The 18276-nt window shown below is 42.2% G+C and overlaps 4 protein-coding genes and 1 long non-coding RNA gene across 9 annotated transcripts; 1 reads left to right on the plus strand and 4 right to left on the minus strand.

Moving 5' to 3' along the window:
• Positions 1-74: 74 nt before the first annotated feature.
• On the minus strand, positions 75-460 carry LOC121201310. The gene is made up of 2 exons (XR_005896632.1): positions 381-460; positions 75-262 (listed from the first exon to the last, which is right to left on the minus strand). It is a non-coding gene; the product is annotated as an uncharacterized LOC121201310 (long non-coding RNA).
• Positions 461-1814: 1354 nt separating this feature from the next.
• Positions 1815-4328, minus strand: LOC121201308. The gene is made up of 4 exons (XM_041067091.1): positions 4212-4328; positions 2920-2998; positions 2482-2811; positions 1815-2376 (listed from the first exon to the last, which is right to left on the minus strand). The coding sequence occupies exons 2-4, from the start codon at positions 2990-2992 to the stop codon at positions 2159-2161; spliced, it is 621 nt and encodes a 206-aa protein (XP_040923025.1). The 5' UTR covers positions 2993-2998; positions 4212-4328; the 3' UTR covers positions 1815-2158.
• A 707-nt stretch (positions 4329-5035) lies between these two features.
• Positions 5036-11517, minus strand: narf (nuclear prelamin A recognition factor). 3 transcript variants are annotated; one of them, XM_041067082.1, is made up of 12 exons: positions 11227-11517; positions 10436-10508; positions 10253-10318; positions 9958-10086; positions 9699-9831; positions 9214-9348; positions 8638-8756; positions 7624-7753; positions 6998-7070; positions 6736-6873; positions 6382-6539; positions 5036-6228 (listed from the first exon to the last, which is right to left on the minus strand). In XM_041067082.1, exons 2-12 carry the CDS (start codon positions 10490-10492, stop codon positions 5981-5983), a joined length of 1386 nt encoding a protein of 461 aa, XP_040923016.1. In that variant the 5' UTR covers positions 10493-10508; positions 11227-11517; the 3' UTR covers positions 5036-5980. The 3 variants fall into 3 exon arrangements, with proteins under 3 accessions (XP_040923016.1, XP_040923015.1, XP_040923014.1); XM_041067081.1 differs by having other exon boundaries at positions 10436-10512; XM_041067080.1 differs by having other exon boundaries at positions 10436-11517.
• A 284-nt stretch (positions 11518-11801) lies between these two features.
• LOC121201321 (cytochrome b-245 chaperone 1 homolog) lies at positions 11802-14475 on the plus strand. The gene is made up of 6 exons (XM_041067110.1): positions 11802-11934; positions 12345-12432; positions 12600-12641; positions 12769-12939; positions 13034-13178; positions 13489-14475. Exons 2-6 carry the CDS (start codon positions 12345-12347, stop codon positions 13649-13651), a joined length of 609 nt encoding a protein of 202 aa, XP_040923044.1. The 5' UTR covers positions 11802-11934; the 3' UTR covers positions 13652-14475.
• A 192-nt stretch (positions 14476-14667) lies between these two features.
• Positions 14668-18229, minus strand: hexdc (hexosaminidase (glycosyl hydrolase family 20, catalytic domain) containing). Of its 3 annotated transcripts, none has more exons than XM_041067108.1 (12): positions 17949-18229; positions 17762-17872; positions 17555-17670; positions 17240-17327; positions 16950-17114; positions 16686-16869; positions 16329-16400; positions 16005-16203; positions 15468-15629; positions 15284-15391; positions 15028-15117; positions 14668-14939 (listed from the first exon to the last, which is right to left on the minus strand). In XM_041067108.1, exons 2-12 carry the CDS (start codon positions 17843-17845, stop codon positions 14768-14770), a joined length of 1440 nt encoding a protein of 479 aa, XP_040923042.1. In that variant the 5' UTR covers positions 17846-17872; positions 17949-18229; the 3' UTR covers positions 14668-14767. The 3 variants fall into 3 exon arrangements, with proteins under 3 accessions (XP_040923042.1, XP_040923040.1, XP_040923041.1); XM_041067106.1 differs by having other exon boundaries at positions 17762-17854; positions 17949-18228; XM_041067107.1 differs by having other exon boundaries at positions 17762-18228.
• Between the last annotated feature and the right edge of the window lie 47 nt (positions 18230-18276).

Raw genomic sequence — 18276 nt, forward strand, 5'->3', positions numbered from 1 at the left:
CTGTTTACATGTATTTCAACAGTGTAATTTTCCTCTGTTGTGACATTTGAGATGGTCAACGACACATAAGTCAGCTGATCCCATTCACAGATGTATTTTCCTGAGCCATTGTCACATGGTATGTTGTCACCTGTGTTACTCCAGATAAATTTTGCTGTGTTAGAGATTGAAGCGTTCACCTTCCGGTAAATTATAGTGCAGTTTAGTGTCACGTTCTCTCCAGCTTCAACTTTCACTGTTTCATTGCACCTCAGTAACACAGCTAAACAGGGAAAAAAGTACAAGAAATTATATATTTTCTTTTCTTTTTCTTTTTTTTCCTTCATAATGTGTTTACATTATACAGTACATGATCTCTGGTACAAGCAAGATAAACATACATTTATCTGATGATGATGAGGCAGTGCTTTGCAGGAAAGCAGAGCAGAGCAGACTCAAACATATCCACAGGCAGGACATCCTGGACGGGAAGAAAGAAGAAAAGCTGTTAAGAACAGAGGCTCCCCTGTACTGTAGACATGAACAAGGCTCACCTAAACACTGTGTTAAAGAGTGAGGAAAATGGTGTTCATCGGGCAGCTACAGTTAGTGGCAATTCTGCTCTTCAGACTGTGATTTCACAAACAAAACATAAGACCTAACTGTTAAAGATTAAATATGTTAAAGATTAAACCAGTGACTCACAGCCAGGAGTGCTTGCAAAGGCAGGTTTACTGTAGTTGATAAGAGATATGAGGAAAGATTGGAACCAAAGTAAACAAACAAAAAAGACAAATCTTAATGGAGAACTTTTATTTTACCTCTACAAGTCACAGTTGTGCAACTACTTTTATTTGAGTAACAGATTCTTCTTCCACCTCTGGAAAAAATGAATCTTCAGCCTCTCAGGAAACTGTATGTTACTGTTGGATCAGTAGCATCTATGTTAGAACTTCAAAGTGGTTCATGAACCATTCATGAATGTTGTTACCTCATAGATTGCTTCTATCTGATGAGAACACCAGAAGAAAAAACACAGGTGACATTACAGCAGACATTCTGCCTCTGGCTGTTTGGTGGTGGGAACGGCTACAGACAGCATGAAAAGTGGGAAAAACAAAAAAAGGAAATTTAATCAGCATATCAGTTCTTTCTCTTCAGATGAACTTAGCCATTTTGTGTGCATGCAACGCTGTTTGTTTGCAGTCTTTATTTTCACTGAACTAATGCCAGAGGATTTCAAGGTAACACTGGATTTCAGGACACGCAACACATGCTGATGAAATGATATTGTTTTAGCAGATGTGGACTGATTTACTGGGAAAATGTTTACTTGTAACTTACACATGATTACCTGTAATTTTCTTCTTGCACAAGGTCAGTGTTTGAGAAATGCAGCGATATTATTATTCCTCAGGTGTTACTTGTTATTACTAAATCTGTTTCTTACCTTGAAGAGTCTGCTTCAACAGAAGGACTGGACAGAAATTCCTGAGGTGCTTGGCATACCTGATAGTTTTATCGGCCATCTTGGACTTACATTTGACTGCGGCTGGGTGGCTGCCAGTGGTGTTTTCAGGGAACGGGCATTGTAGTGACTGGTTTACATCTACACCATCCAAACCCAGGCACATGGAAGAAATTAACTGGCTTCAGTGTAATTTGTCAGGGTTGTGTAAAGGCAACACACACCACACACACACAAGGTCGATTGAGGTAGTGCTCTGAAATGTATGGCGCTTGCATATAATCATTTTTTTAATACACTAAACACATGAACTCTACAGGAGGCAGAGGCTGCTCAGTGAAATACGACATCATCCAGAGATGCTGTATTAAATCCACACAAATGCTTTATTTTTAATGTAAAAATAAAAAAATCCACTAGTTTCCAGAATGGAAACAAAGTGATGACAAGAATAAAACATTATTAACATTAAAAATAATGCCACTCTCTACACTCTCTCTCACACACACCTACCCAGTCCCCACAGAAGACAGTATATCAAACTTTTTACAAATGGTTGTTAAAAGTCACACACTTCATTATGAGGAGACTGAATTTCATGCTACAGTGTCTCTTCAGTTAAATTAAATCATCATTTGTACATTGATCAATCTGTACAAACACAAATCATCATATTCACATGGCTCAATCAAAAAGAAAAAGGAAATATGCTTAGACTTGAGGATCTGTTGTGAGGGGGGCTTCAGCATCCTCTTTAGAGTCTCTGTGGTCTCCTTGAGTCTTGTCCCTCATGATAAGTTCCCTGATTTTTCTGCCATGGTTAGTTCCAAACAGGACGTAAAAAATGCAGACAACAATGATGGTGATACAAATGATGCATATGATGAGCACAGCGGTGATGTTCTGCTCAGGGGCCCGTGTTACTTTATCTGTGGATTAAAAATATACAAGACTTTAAGTTTGTAGAAACTGACAATGATGATGATCCACACATGTACTCATTCACATATATTTAAAGCACTAAAGCTACTCACTAGTTTTGTTGCTGGTGTTGTGTTTAACTTGTACTTTGATATGAGATGGTTCAGCCATACCACAGTCTGTCCGAACATCAACAGTGTAATTTTCCTCTGTCGGCACATCTGAGATGGTCAATGACACATGGTTCTGATCCCATTCACAAATGTATTTTCTTGAGCCACTGTCACATGGTATGTTGCCACTTGTGTTTTTCCAGGTAACTTCTACTACATAACATCCATCACTATCTGAAGGGCTCATGTTCTGGTAACGTACAGTGCAGTTTAGTGTCACGTTCTCTCCAGCTTCAACTTCCACTGTTTCATTGCACCTCAGTAACACAGCTAAACGGGGAAAAAAGTACAAGAAATTATATATATTCATTTTCTTTTCTTCATAATGTATTTACATTATACAGTACATCATCTCTGGTACAAGAAACATAAAAATACCTTCATGTGATGAGGCACTACTTTGCAGGAAAGCAGAGCAGAGCAAACTCAAACATATCCACAGGCAGGACATCCTGGACTGGAAGAAAGAAGAAAAGCTGTTAAGAACAGATGCTCCCCTGTACTGTAGACATGAACAATCTGCAACACTTTTCTATGAAGTTCATATCTGTAGTGTTTAATGCATCATAAGAGTTGCTCAGAGCCTGTACATTACATTGTGTCTCATATTAACGGTCATTACAAGTATGATCACAGTTTCTCTAGAAATACAAATGACTACGAAGCACAAAGTGTGACAAGGCTCAGTAGCTCCTTAGCAGTTTACACAGAGAAATACTCTACAAGAATCCTACTGTGTGAGGATCCTAAAACCAGATACCACGACTTGAAAGACCACAACAGAAAGAGGAAGTGGTGACACTCTCCAGTGTCAGTGTCTGGATTTTGACAAATAAATATGATGTGAGTTTGAACTTTGTCCCTGTTTTACATACGCTCATGAACAGCAAGGAGACCATCATAGGGACTATCATAATGAGCAGCTGCAACATTTGGCCCAAGATAATGCACATTATTTGTACTGTGAACATACTTGTAATACTTTAATTATTTCTACATTAGATTTTGAAGGGTTCTGTCAGTGAGACACAGTGAGGGCTGTTTTTGTTGAACACTCTCAGGTTTATTCCGAAACAGCTTCTCGTCTTCTAACTCCCATCAATATTCTACTATCACAGTCATTAAGGATTTATGAATAACTCATAAAATTATATATTACCAGTCGCCATCTCAAGTTAGACCAGCGGGGAAATCTACTTTACCCCACTGTGTTCATTGTTCATCTACAGTTTGTGGCAATTCAACTCTAACCAGTAATTCTGTTCTGTTCAGACTGGGATTTCACAATGCAGCACCTGCATACAAGGCAGGTTTTCTGTAGTTCATAAGAGATATGAGGAGCCAAATTTAACTAAAAAAAATAAAATCATAATTTGACCAAAGAAATATAATAATATAATTTGTGTTAAGGAAACATCCTCACCTTATAAACAGTAGATATAGTTAGCTTAAAGTGATTAATAAACACTTTTTTTTAAAGTAACAAATCCTTCTTCCACCTGTGGATAAAAATTTCAGCCTCTTAGCAATCTGCATGTTACTGCTGGATCAATAGCGTCTATTACCCTGATAACACCATGCAATAACTTCAAAGTGGCTCATTAACTGATCCAGTGAGGAAAAGCAAATGAACACTCTATAAACGTACACACTGAAAAAGAGCTACATACCTCATAGATTACTTCGATCTGGTGAGGGCATCAGGGAGAGAGTGAAGAAAAAACAGCAGTGACATTGTAAGGCATTATACCTCTGGCTGGTGGGAACGCCTACAAGGATACAGTCACACGATAACTGGGAAGAAGAAAAAGTGAAAGAAAGAAAGCGAAAGCGTTTTATGGAAATATATATGGATACATATATATGTATATATTTATAGAAAGAGAGAGAGTGAGAATTAACATATTGTTGAACCAACACCTTTCGTAATAACATAAATAATATACTGCATTTAATGAAGGTAGCATTTATGACAGGACTGTATTGTATTGGATTAGACTGCAGTTTTAGTTAGGTGTACCAAATAAACTGTCAGTTGCAGGCGAATACACTTGATAAAAACATAATTTTCATGTGTGTGAATTGGTACAGATGGGAACACAGAGTAAATAAATACTTTCAAAGTAGGCATAGCAGTTCTTACTGGCGCTGCATTGCCTGTGTGGTGAGAGAAGGCATTTATTTGTTTGCCAAATGATAGTTGGAACTGTGCCTGGTGTTTTCCACCGGTGGCAGTTCTCATGGAGAGAACAGTTCAGGTGAGGCATTTCAAAAGCTTCAAAACCCTTTTGATCAGTTCACAGCTCTGATAACATCTGTGGGAATCAAACCAAGACATTTCATGTCAGTTGTGTTCAATCTGTTTTTATACCCGTAGATGACCTTTGACCTAGACACGAAATGTTTACTTGTGACATGCAACACATGAACTCTACAGGAGGCAGAGGCTGCTCAGAGAGGGACGCCATCATCCAGAGACGCTGTATTAAATTGACACAGACACTTCATTTTATTTGTTGGTCTGAATATTTTACTGCTTAACATGTATGACATGTATGTTTGAACAGAAACAGGTAACTTGATAAAAAAAAAAACACTAGTTTACAGAATGGAAACAAAGTGATGATACAAATAAAACCATCTTGTACCATTAAAAATACTTCCTCTCTCTACACTGGGACGGATGAACCAAACACTCACCGGGTCAGGTTTTTAAGTATTTATGAAACACCTCGTGAGTCATACCAGCTTGCACTGACCATGACTGTGTGTTGAGATAAGACGATCACACTGTTGCATAGCTATCGATGTGTCTGAGGACACGTAGTCTTTGTCTTGCAGCGTGGAACAGTGGAGACAACTTTAACACAAAGTAAAACGAGCGTGTTTCACATTGGACCGTTTTGAACAGTGGATCTGGAGCAAATGTACATTCAGTACTCATCAGTTCAGTTCGAGAGATCCGGCTGTGCTAAAAGCTTCTTAAATGTTTTCACGGTGGCTTATTGCTCTGTAAATTGGCATAAATAGTGTATACTTGCAACAGGCTTCCTTGTCTCTCAGAACAACGGCCGCGCTATGTACCTAATTATTTTCATGCTGCAGTAACTGAACAGTTCCTGGACAACACTGCTTCAGTCAGCACAAAAGGTGTGGTGTTTTTCTCTGGACTCTGGACCCTTATTTCTCCTCAGGCTCAAGTTTGACACAGGGGTAGGTGAACCATTTTGTAAATACAGACACAGCCCCCCTGTGGCCAAACGGAAGAACTGCACCTGTGGAGACTTCACTCACTGGTCCATAGTGCAGCATGGTCTTCGGCACGTCCTTCATGGTGCCAGCATGAAAGACGAGATGGTCTGAGCAGAATCAGAACCGAGCGGAGGCGGCCCTCATTAAACTTTCATCATGTCTTCAAAGTAAAACACTTCCTTTGTTCTCACCACTGCATGTGTGGGGGCTGTGTGTGGATCTGACCCTGACTTCTATACTGGGTGTGCAGCAGCGTGCCGGCCTGTGCGGAGTCCTGGCCCTGCAGCCAGTCTTGATAGAGGGTGTGCAGGGTGGGGTTGACCTCTGGGAGACGGACCGGCAGGCTGCTGTAAGAGTCCTCCATCTGCTGGACCAGAGCTTTATCCACCCGTCCTCCCGCCTCGCTCTCTGCCTGACCGCGGCCGCTCAAGCACCCTGAGTGGACACGTGGGAGACGCAGACGAAGGGTTTAAAGCGACAGATCAGAGCTGAACTGTAGCATTTCAAGGAATGTTTGTAGGACTGACTGGAATACATTTTTAAAACAATGAGCATGACTGAAATCACGTTGGTAGTTTGCCGTGTTACCTCCTGGGCAGGACAGAACCTCCACCAGCTGGTAAGGCACACGACCCTTCCTCATCCGGTGAACCAGGGTCTGGATGTTCCTGAAACCATAGACGGCAGCAAACTGCAGCAGAGTCTCTCCGTCCCGCTCCAGAGTCACTTCTTGGAAGTCTCTGTTCCTATGAAACCACCAACATGGTTCACAGGAAGAGAAGATATCATATTTAATATCTAAGTTAAAATATATGAGGATACGACACTACTGACATAACACAAAAGTATAAATGACGTGGGACCAATTGAAATGAACAACACATCAGTGAAAGCTACAGTATATTCTATAAGATAAAGTCTCAGGGTCCCGGTGTCTCTCACCTGAGGGTCTTGTATGTGATCTCATGGACGTCCAGACCAAAGAGCTCTTTGGCGGCATGTTTGAACACGTGCTCCAGGAAGCCCTCAGAACCTCGGCCCTCGTGCCTCACCAACGCCGCGTCTCCCGGCTCTCCCAGCCTGCAGTCACAATGAAAACTACTATGACAACAACTCAGCGCAATTGTTATTCAATACTACACTCTTCAAAGATCAAAAGAAATAAAATGACCCATCTCATCACTTAGTTTGAGTCACTACTCACACTTGGTCCAGTGGAACTGCGTCCAGGTCCTCCACTGAAACTTTCTTCTGCTCCATCAGGTAATAGATTTCCCCTGAAACATCGAACATCACTGTTACTATAACATTTCTATAACTAGACTCACTGCTGGAAGAAAATAGAAGAAAATAAAGAAGCGCTAGGGAAGGCAACAGGCAGGAATCACAGTATGTGACGCTTTGAGTTTAATGTCTGCACCAAATGTGAGGTGCTAAGCATCGCTGCAACCCCAGGTGTCTGGCTGTGTGGCTGAGCACATGCAGATTTCTTTCTAAGCATTCAGCGACCAAGACGTGCCTACATGTGCAGGTGTTTCTGTTTAAGCCGTGGTTGCAGCTTCCTCTCAGACAGAATCAAAGCACAGAGGAAGCACAGATCGCTTGAGATGAATTGCGATGTTAGGTGTGAGCCGCTGTCTGACTCTAACGCATTGAGACACAAACAGCTGGGTCTCAACAGCTGTGTTTGGCTAGTTTAGCATGTACGTTGGCTAGTTTAGCATGTACGTGTAATGTTTCAGTTTGGGCCTCCTGTGTGTTTTCAAATGGCTGGGACCCACTACTAGTGGGCCCCTAGTGCAGCAGTGTATACGACAAACAGGACTGAACCTGAGGTGAGGACACAATCCACATCTCTGGTCTCGAGCAGGCTGTTGTAAAACTCCTCTCTGACAGCCTCTAGCTTCTTATCAAAGCAGGGAGCCACCACCACGTGGTAGATCTTCTCTGGGCTCAACTTCTGCTTGGAAACAAGGCAAAAGGAAAAAAAAAAAAGCAAACATCAACAACGTAATAAGGCAAAGTATTTCCTGTTCATTACCTACAGGCCTGTGCTTTTATTTTTCATTTCACTTTAGATATGAATAACAGGCTCTACCTTTAGAATTGCACAGTCATACCAGTCTAATGATGCTGTGCCAGCCAAACAAGTCTCTTCCCCTTTGTGTGGTTAAATCTGGTCAGGACAGAGGTATGCTACTGAGCAACTCAGGATACGGTAAATATTTCAAACTGGGGGGAACAGGAAAGATGATTACTTATTTTAAATGAAACTGGACTCTGCCCTGGAGTTTCCCCTCAGATTTCCATTAAGGAACTGTACATATGGTTTTATTGTCAGGAGGCTGCTTGGTCTAAATGATGACAACTAAATCATAGGCCTCCATTATCTGACCTGAAAACCAAATGTGTTACAAGTTCCATGTCAAGCTATTTTTAAAAATTGCTTTGTGTTGTATTTTATGTTAGCATTGTATTCTTATGAGCATATTACTCGCCACTGACTGGGATGAACTTCCTCAAAGAGCTGGTGGCAATGCAATCCGGCTAGCAATCCTTCAATCATTTAGTGAGGTTAACTTTTATTTTATTTATTTTTTTTGCTTGTGGTGGGATTAATAATCGACAGCTTTAAATGAACTATTGCCACAAATGATTGCCCATAATGTTATTACTTTGTGCGTCAGTTTTGTTATTTTCATTTGCTCCACCTTCTTAATCTGTTACAGGAAGCCTTTTCTGATATGGTCACTGTGCCAACAACTGTTCAACAGCAATGTTTAATGGCACCAGTGGCACCACCATCACACTAGAGGCCTCTGACTGAGAATGTAGACTGCTCACCTGCTGCTTTGAGAAGTAGTCTTTGACCAGACAGCCCATGATCTGCTGGGGGGACCTGGCTGTGCAGATATGGGGAGTGACCAAACTGCCCAGGACACGCTCTGAATAGCGGATCCATCCTGTACACACACACACACACAGACACATGTCCAGTGGCAACCCTGGAAACTGATTGCTTGGATGTCTATGCATAACTACTGTTACTCAAAAAAAAAACTAACAAAAAAAAAACAAAACCATAAAAAAAGCCAAGAAAGTTCTTGGGTCTTATCTCTCATTAAGGGAGTGGTGAAAGAAAAGCTCTTTATCTTCGCCCACCAGCTCTCCACTGCTATCTCTGCTTCTAAAACAAGCTCTGTCTCTGTTCAGTACATGCCATACAAATGAACTCCACGTACAGTCAGCAGCTCGAAGAACAGGGAGAGAAGATGCAAAAAAGATCAAAACTGAGGAAAATATATAGGTAGAGGGCTGTTCAGCTGGCTGGAAAATCAGCCTGACAGGTGAGGAACAAAAAGAAAATAAGGAAAGCAGAACATGGTGAAGCAGAAAGGGCGAGGAGGAAGGAAGTTTTACCTGGGCAGGAGGAGGTGAACATGGGCAAGGCATGGGAGTCGTGATGCCTCCTGCGATACCTCTGAATAAACTCCTTCTGGCTCTCTAAGATGCTGAAGCCTGCAGCCAGAGTGGTGTCAAACACATACTGCACTCCTGTATGGAACATCCAGAAAGCAGAGAACGGAGACAGTGAGACTGAGTGAGGCTGAAGTGGGGGAGAATGTTGAGCATCCATGACGGATACCAATGAGTAGGTGGCAGTTTCTCCACACCAATAAAAGAATGTCTACAGACGGAGCAGAAAGTTTCAGATTTAAGGTTTTTAAATAGCTGAGGCACAAAATGGGAAAGAAGACAGTGACAAATTGATTGTTAAGGGACATCCCAGATCCCACATAAAGCCAGAAAATATCTCCATGAACTTCAACTTCAAACAGATGCAGTTAAATACTTTTTAAAGCCGTGTGAGCTGAACACCGATATGTGAATAAAAACCAGCTCACCCAGGCTCTTGAGGAAGCCACAGAGTTTGTGGGTGGCTTCACTGATGTCCAGACCAAACTTGACAGCAAAGAAAGGCAGGGACTGGGGACAAACCGATGCAACCAGCACCTTGTGTTTTGACACGTCACATTTCTGACAGGGACAGAGAAACAAATGGAAATAATACAATGTAAGGTAGGCTACTGTATTCCACGAAGTGCATCAAGACAACTCTCTGACATTCTCAGGTTTTAGAGGCCAACCGATTGTGCATTGTACCTTGTTGAGTGCCAGAACACACTCCACTTCCTCCAGGCTCTGCTGAGAGATCTTCAGACTCTCCTCCTCTGATAAACAGCCGTCACAGGAGAGACAGGCACTCAGCAACAACTGGGATCCTTCATTCACCTAAGTGAAAAAAAGAAGAGTGGTGAATCCATTTAAAAGAGACACATTTAATATCATAAAAGGGTCCCTCCAATGATTTAGTAGTGGACTTCCATAAAGTTGGAGGTTTACAAGAGAACTAGATTACCAATAATGAAGAAAAGTAAATGAAGTAAACAGACATTACCCGTCCATTGACTTCATCTCTCTCGTGCTGCGAGTTGGCACTTTCATCACCCTGTTTCTTGTTGCACTGTGAGCAGATCCAGAATCAAATCAAAGATCACCAAGACGCAGTTTTTTTCTAATCCGGCATTTGTAAGAGAAATGATTCTTAAGACCGCGCTGTGACACAGATCCAGACATTCACCTGTTTGGTGCAGTTCTCACACTTCTCCTTGCGCTTGGCTATGCTGACCTCTGCCATCTTCCTTGGTGGTTATCTGCAAATTGAGGGTAATATATGTATATATTGGTATATGTGTGTGTAGATAACAGCAGCATGTTCCCTCTGAAGCAGTGGCCTGATGAATGCGCCTTCCAGCCTGCTGCTGTGCGTTGTTTTGTCAACTCCACCCTCCTCTGACTGCCCCCCGCCCCCGTCCTATCACAACCGGCGCCCTTATCAAAAGCTTTATAATGATGGGAAACTTGGAATGAACACAAACTAGTATCCTGTCATTAAAGTTTAAATGGCTTGCTTTAATTATACACACAGAGCCAACAAAAACAGTCACACATCGCATGAAGGAAATTAAGGCAAGTATGGGCTGGAGGCTGTTATCATATTGTTTTAATACATATTGTATTAATACAATATGTTTCCTTTGATGTATCAGGCGAAAAATGTCGACTCTGTAGTGAATACTTTATTACAGCTATATTATAATATTATAATCGGGGCTGCAAATATAGAATAATTACCGCTCCGACTATTTAAAATCAACAATATGTGCAACGTTATTTACTTTATATGCACACTTTTAATCAGCTAGAGTTAACTGACTTAAACACAATGTCCTTATGCGTTATAGGCCCTTTTTTTCTAACAGTAGGTAATTTCATCGCTGCATTGGCCTTGAAATTTTCCCAGAGTGTTGCTTTAACAGTATGACAGGCCCCTGCGTGAACACTGCAAGGTCGGACTTTGAGGCAACTCACCGGTTTCTATTTCGCTGCTCTTACAGACAAAGACATAGGAGAGAGAGAGAGAGAGAGAGAGAGAAAAATGCAGAGGACAGTCACAAGAGCAGCGACTGCTAAAAGGAGACACAGCAGGTGGACTCCGCAGTTAGTCCGCACTGGTTCGCAGGCAGGTCTGTGGACGGTGCCACGGCTCGCTCACAGCTCCGCGGTCATTTCATAATTTACAAACCGGTGCTTCCGAAAGGCGTCGGAGCTTCTTGCAGTCAAGCCCAATGTTGCCTATGTACGTCCGACTCCATCGTATACCCCGGCGCGACCTGCACGCATGCGCGTAGCATGCCAAAATAATAGAACGGCTGAACCTAGTTCAGGACAAAACGAGGAAGAATTTATCTTTTGAAATTGTCACTGTGTTTTAGAAAGGGGACAGACTTTAGTACTAGTAGCAGTAGTTTTTAGTAAACAGGCCACAGTGCCAAACCCATCTTTTCTTTTCAATGAATGCACTTGAGCTTTTATTTTGAAGGCGGCACGTAATCGAACCCGTCCAATCAGAGCTGACGGATCCAGGAAGGAAGTGTCACCCATTCAAGACAGTTGTTGCAGTTTTTGCAATAACATGAATAGAACTTCCTTATAATTCATTGCATGCGTTTCCTGGAACAAATTCTCTTTTTTTGAATCCTGCAGGCGGAAATTTGCAAGAACACTCCAGGGCGAAAGGTAAGTGATACAAAATGTCTGATAGTTGGTTATAGTTGGTGTCTTTTTACAGTCCAAGTGAGACAATTGTTTGTGGTGGACAGTTCTTCACATCCAAATCACCATCATCACCAGGAGCATCTTCCTTGTGTTGCTGGGTTATTTAGAAATATACTTCCACCCAATACAATGGAGGCAAATGGACTTTATATTTGTTTTGCTCAGTGGACGAAAAACTCTCAAATGTCAAAACAGCAATGTGTCTCTTCAGTAACAATGTGCTAGTTACTCTGGATAATCCAAAGGCTGGGGAGGGAGGGCCTGGTGCTGGGCCTTTGTTGACCTCCTGTTACTCCTGTTCTCTGTGCATTGTATACAGTTTTTTTTTGGTATGTATAAAGTACTTGACTTACATTCGTGTGTCTGCTCAGATGGGATACATGACAGTAGAGGAGCAGAGCTCCACTCTGCTCCACCTGAAGAGGTCCCCGGGCATTCGATCATGGTCTCTTCTTGTCGGTGAGTGTGTGTTTTTGTGGAAATGTTGTTTATATTATCTGTACACTCAGATATGAAAGGAGCATCTCAATCTAAGTCATGCACTGTCTTGTATATACCTACAAACTCTTAAATTAAAACATCTCCTTCTTTGCCTCCTAAATAAGAAGCCTCTGGTTTAATTACAGGTATAGCATCTGTTGGGTTGGCAGCTGCATACTACAGCTCAGGTACACGAACTAAATTTACATAATCCGTCAACCAATGTTCATCTTTCCATCAACATAACTTTTCACATTTGCATCTTGTTCGTCTTTCCGTTTGTTTTTCGTTTTGTGTGTTGTGTGAATCACACAGACAGCATTCCGTGGAAGCTTTTCTACGTCGCCGGCTGTCTGTTTGTGGCCATACAGAACATGGAGGAATGGGAGGAGGCCGTGTTTGACAAAAGCAAGAACCTGATTGAGCTCAAGACCATTAGCCTGTACGCTTCAGTCCTGACGTTGTGGAAGAAGGGGCAGGAGAAAGGTCAGTAACGCCACAGTGTGGGTGATTCAGCACAGTTGTGGTTTTAGCTAGCGGAATATTAAATCTTAATTTTCTTTTCCTTTCTCTCTCTCAGTTGTGTTGGATCTGACACAGCTGTGTGATATTTGCGTCCAAGAGGAGAGGGTACGCTATCTGGGGAAAGGTTACCTGCTGATGCTGCGGCTGGCTGCAGGCTTCTCCTACCCCCTCACTCAGAGTGCCACACTCGCGGGACGCGGGTAGGTATCTGCGGCTGACGGTTCCAATACATTATGTAGGTTGTATGATGAATGAGACATATGGGAAAGACAGTGGATTGGCGGTCTTGCCGGAACTAACGCCATTAATGAATTCATTATGTGTTTAGTTTTTCAGATTCACTTCTGAAAAATCTTCTATTACCTACTAAAGAAAAAAGTAGTGCCAGTACTTTCAACAACCTTTTAAGTCTTGTGTGCACACATCAAAACACATATATAATAAAACAATGACAGAAGAAGCATTACTACTATATTTCCTGTTTTCTCTCTGTCATCTGTTACCTGTCAGTGATGTGGAGGCAGTGGCTGCTTTGCTGAAGCGCTTCTTAGGGCTGGAGGAGCTGCAGCAACGCAGGCAGCAGGAGGAAGAAGAAGAGTACGGAGAGAAAGAAGATTCTTTGGACAACAGCAGTGATTCGGATGATGAAGCTGATGAAGCTGATGAACTCTGATCTCTGTGACTCGCAACCTTACTAACTAACTGTGGGTGGATTGAGTTGGGGGCATTCTGGCGTTGCTGCGGCACTACAGAGGGTGTGGTTTTCGTGATGCCTTTATTACATGTTATACTGTAAGCATGTGCATGTAATACCAAGGATATAACCTTTTTATATGTGTCCTTTCTGTTTTGTTTTTTTTATATGTGAGGTAAAGTTATAACAGCCAAGGGAGACTACAGTAGACCTTTTTTTTTTCATGTGAACTGTGATGGAAAAATCATCCACTTACATTTTTTGTCATGCAAATATTCAATGGAGTGGAGAGACAGAGACTTCTTCTTTCACTGCACTGTAAATGTCACTCTGTTAAAGAAACTCATGTCTGTGAGTCTGATCTAATTACTGTTTGAGAATCCACTCCAGATTACAGATTTACTGTGCCTTCCTACTGAACTCTAATAAGTGTTTATGTGTGTATGTGTAAATCGGTGGAAAGTACTTTTTCCCACAGTTTTCTGGACCACCCAGCTGTCACTCACCTTTTTGCATGTTTATTCATACACAGGCCACAATCCGGATGAATGCATGTGCAAACTGTAATCAAGCGTAATCAAGGCATAAAGTACTTTCATGGCTCGATCAAGACTGAATTATGTGTGAAATACTTTGGCCTGTTGCTGTTCTGTCTTTTAACATTTTACTTTTTGTGAACCAAAGACTGAATCTCAGGTAAACACTTGGGTGCTTTTGTCAAACTACTTTTGTTGTTGAAGTGTATTGAATCAGGCCGTTTCGCCAGTGGCAGATGGTAAACGTCAGAGTGTGCTGCTTGAAGGAAAAATCAGAAGATTTTTGGTTTACTGTTGGTTGATTTTATTGTCTTTGTTTACTTTAATACATTTGCAGGAATGATATAAAATGATTTTGTACATAAACCCCAGGTCTGCTTCTGATATTCCTTCCTCTCTTTGCTACATTTAGTACAGTTTACAATCACCAGTTTGCTCTTGGGTAAACATGAAATAAAACATAAAATCACTCCTGTTAATTTCCACGTTTGTTGCAAAAAAAAATTTGAATTTTTGAATTAATCAAAAAAGCAGTTTGATGGTGAGCTGTCAAATTATTCTATGGCACCATCTCCTTTACACAGGCTATGATATCTTCTGTTATCCTCTGTAAAGGAGCCATTACAGGGCTGACGTGCTCCTCTATCCACTCTTGGGCTGTTGAATCTGGGTAAAGACGCACCATCTCCTCTCTCACTGCCTCCGCCTTCTGTTGCAGTGTGGCCACATAGCTGAGGAGAAGCGATCAGATTCAGGGGATTCAATTACAAGATGGCTGTATCACAGAGTCTTGCAGTAATATACGGAATTTCTGCTTACGCTGATGCTTGGCTGTGAATCTGCATGGTGATGAGCGGGGTTACCATCTTCCTCTGTCGTTGGTAGGGGCTGAGCCATCCTCTGACAAGCCTGCAGTGTAAGCATAGATACACGGTTATTCAGCTGCCACTGAAATATGAAAGTCAAAATTTTGTCTGTTTTTGCAAAGGGAAAAGAAACAGTTTGTCATTTTGGAAAATACATTTATAAGTATTTTATGGTTTTATTATTATTATGATCACTGCACGCAACTCACATGCTGTTTTCAAAAAATCGTATGTCCTCTGAGTTCAGCAGCGCATTGAGCTCCACAATTAACTCAGCCAGCCTCCTTCCTGGAAACAATGAGTCGACTGCAGACCTCCTAAAGGAACAAAACCTTGAGGTACTCATATACTCTACGGTGACTGTGTTGTTAATCAAACAGTGCCAGGCCTCACCTCTCCATGACCTCCACCTCCACTGAGGAAATACCCAGCTGCTCAGTCACTTTGCTTTGACCCTCAGCATTGAACTGACCTTGCAGCAGTGTCTGCAGACAGGCTGCTAGTGATGGAAGAGCCACAGGCATCAGCTCACACAGCACTGACAGGTGGTCATACCTGACAGGGGGGAGAAGAATGGACCGTGTTAGGAGCTCTGCGCTAATTACTTAACATAATGTAAGACAACAATGTTGTGACTACTCTGCTCTTTGTCATCGACACCCTGCTGCACATTTATAGAGTACAGAGCTTTGCCACTTTGTCCAAAAAATCCATTGTTTATGCACAACAGAGTAAATTACACATTCCTCTCTACCAACAACATACATAGTCCTGGATTCAAACGAGTAATCATCCTGTCATAAGACTAGTCCTTCCACCACACCCATGCCAGCACCAACAAAATAGAAAATATGAAATAAAGATCAAAAATGTGTTGAAAAGGTATAAAACATCACAATATGTAGACAGGATTAAACCTCAAATTTTTACCTTTGCCAGCCTGTGATGGCGATGCCCTTCAGGTTTATGCCAGCAGATAAAGAAGCAGCCACCTTCAGCCACTGTAAATGGTTCTCTACATGTCTCTGCGTGCTGGGCACACAGGTGTAAACACTGGTGGAGCCTTTAAAGGAGCTGGCTGCCCAAAGCTCTGACATGCCGGCACTGCAGTACTTCTCCAGCAGAGACACTGTCAGGGAGTCAGTCAGAGAGTATACATCACTACTTACACAGGTCTGCACACGTTTCATACTATTTGATAGTGTATGAGAGCCCAGTGTCTGAATGACAATTTCCATAGTGTACACTTCCTACCAGTTCTGTCCACATCCAGGTTAGGAGTGTAGTCCCACAACATGGGCTGGACGAGTCCCACTAGGCCGCTAGCTGTTTAGCAAAAGAAAATACTTATAAAACTGCTAATGAAAGTTCCTAAAAGTTAAATCAAATAAAAAAACAGAAGTTTTACTCTGATTTTATTTATGTCTGTACAAATGAATACTAACAATCCTGTTATTATTGTAGCTTCTATTACTGTTATTATTGCTCATTATTGCTCATCATTATTGCTTATTATTGCTCGTTAATTAACTTGTTTCAAGACACCAGCACTTCAGCAGAGTCAGCACACAGGCCTAAAAGAGCGACCTATCAGCTGTACTTCTCCCTCACCTTTCAGTGTATCCTGGCTCATGCCTCTCATCATATCATCCCACATTACGATGGTCATGTGAGGCCATGCCTCCTTGATGGCCTTGGCGACCTTGGTCACGTGACTCAGGAAAAGCTGCTCCACTGTACGTCCAGGTGTAGCCAACCACAGCTTTGACTCTTCACCCTCACCGAGCATGTATACCTTGAGGACAAACACATGAGTGAATTGTTGATACTTCAGTAATGAAAATACAACTAGTTAACCAAAAGACAAGTCCTCACCTCATCTGCTCCAATGTGCAGTGTGTTTAAACCTGGGTGCAACTCCACCACCTGCCTCAGCATCTCCATCACCAGCCTCACCCCCTCCTCTCTGTGTGGATTCAGGGTGCCCACACAGTGTGCCAGTTCTCTGAGGCCCCACATGGGCCGATGCTTCAGAACAAACTATGACAGAGAAGGCACAAACAGCAGACCACAAAGACCGAGAGTGAACTCCATCCCCAAATTGAGCAATTACAGCTCTGTCACAAACAGCTATAAACAGTAGGAGAGCAATACGCCTGCCTCACCTCCATGTGACCAAATGTCTGCACGAGCGGGATGACCTCCATTCCCTTAGACTTGGCAAATTCCTGCATAGATAATACTTCCTCTCGGCTGAAAATACAGAAGTAAACAGACTGACCTCAATGAATCAAAGCATTTTATGGCACACCAGACTCGTACATAAAATATCCTCTCTATCCCTCATAGGAAGGAATATAACTTTATTACAGGATCTCACTACATGATAACACTGATAAAAAAAAAGTACACACATACAGACAATACACAGAGTCAGGATTAAATTAAGCAACGTCCGGTGCTCATGTCCCAAACTGCACCTGTAAGCAGGCTGTGCTGTGGCCTGCAGCAGCTCCAGCTCCCCCTCATAAGGAAACACGTCCTCGTACTCCACCAGCAGGCCATCCACTCCCAGTCGAGAGAACAGCTCGATCAGCTGAGGACATTGGTGGACAGCGAATGTGAATGTTTGAACAGTGACTTTCAGCAGTGTGTATGAGTGCTGCAGCAGATCACAGTGATCTTACTTTGTGAAGGTATTCTGCTCTTGGAGGGGCGCCTTTCAAATCCAGATGAACCAGTTTCTTTCCTTTAGGCCATGGTGGACACATTCTGCCTCACTGTAGGCATGAACAGAGCTTCACACTGATAATAGCAGTTATAGGTGTGTGTGTGTGTTTATGTTTGAGATTTAACATTATTAGTTTGACTCACCAGGACGGTAGAGACCAGAGATAGGATAGGATATGACAGGGGCCTGACACCGGGGTGGGGGTGTTGCTGTTGTACCGTAGTTCACTTTTTTCCCTGCACAGGAAACACCTCCTTCGCTTCCAGGCGTTTCAATCTATCGTTTCAATACAAATAAACGGTGTAGGTAATCGATTACTTTAGCCTGAGTGGGCAGAGCAATGGATGGAAGAACGTATTCCACATGATGTGAGAGTTTAACGTTTTTGTAGCTCAGAAAAGCAAATACAGGTTTTGGATAATGTATCTTGCTGTACCGAAGCTGTAATTTAGTTAATATTTTTACAGCTGT

This window comes from Toxotes jaculatrix, chromosome 21, assembly GCF_017976425.1.
Source record: "Toxotes jaculatrix isolate fToxJac2 chromosome 21, fToxJac2.pri, whole genome shotgun sequence".
Lineage (NCBI taxonomy): Eukaryota > Metazoa > Chordata > Actinopteri > Toxotidae > Toxotes > Toxotes jaculatrix.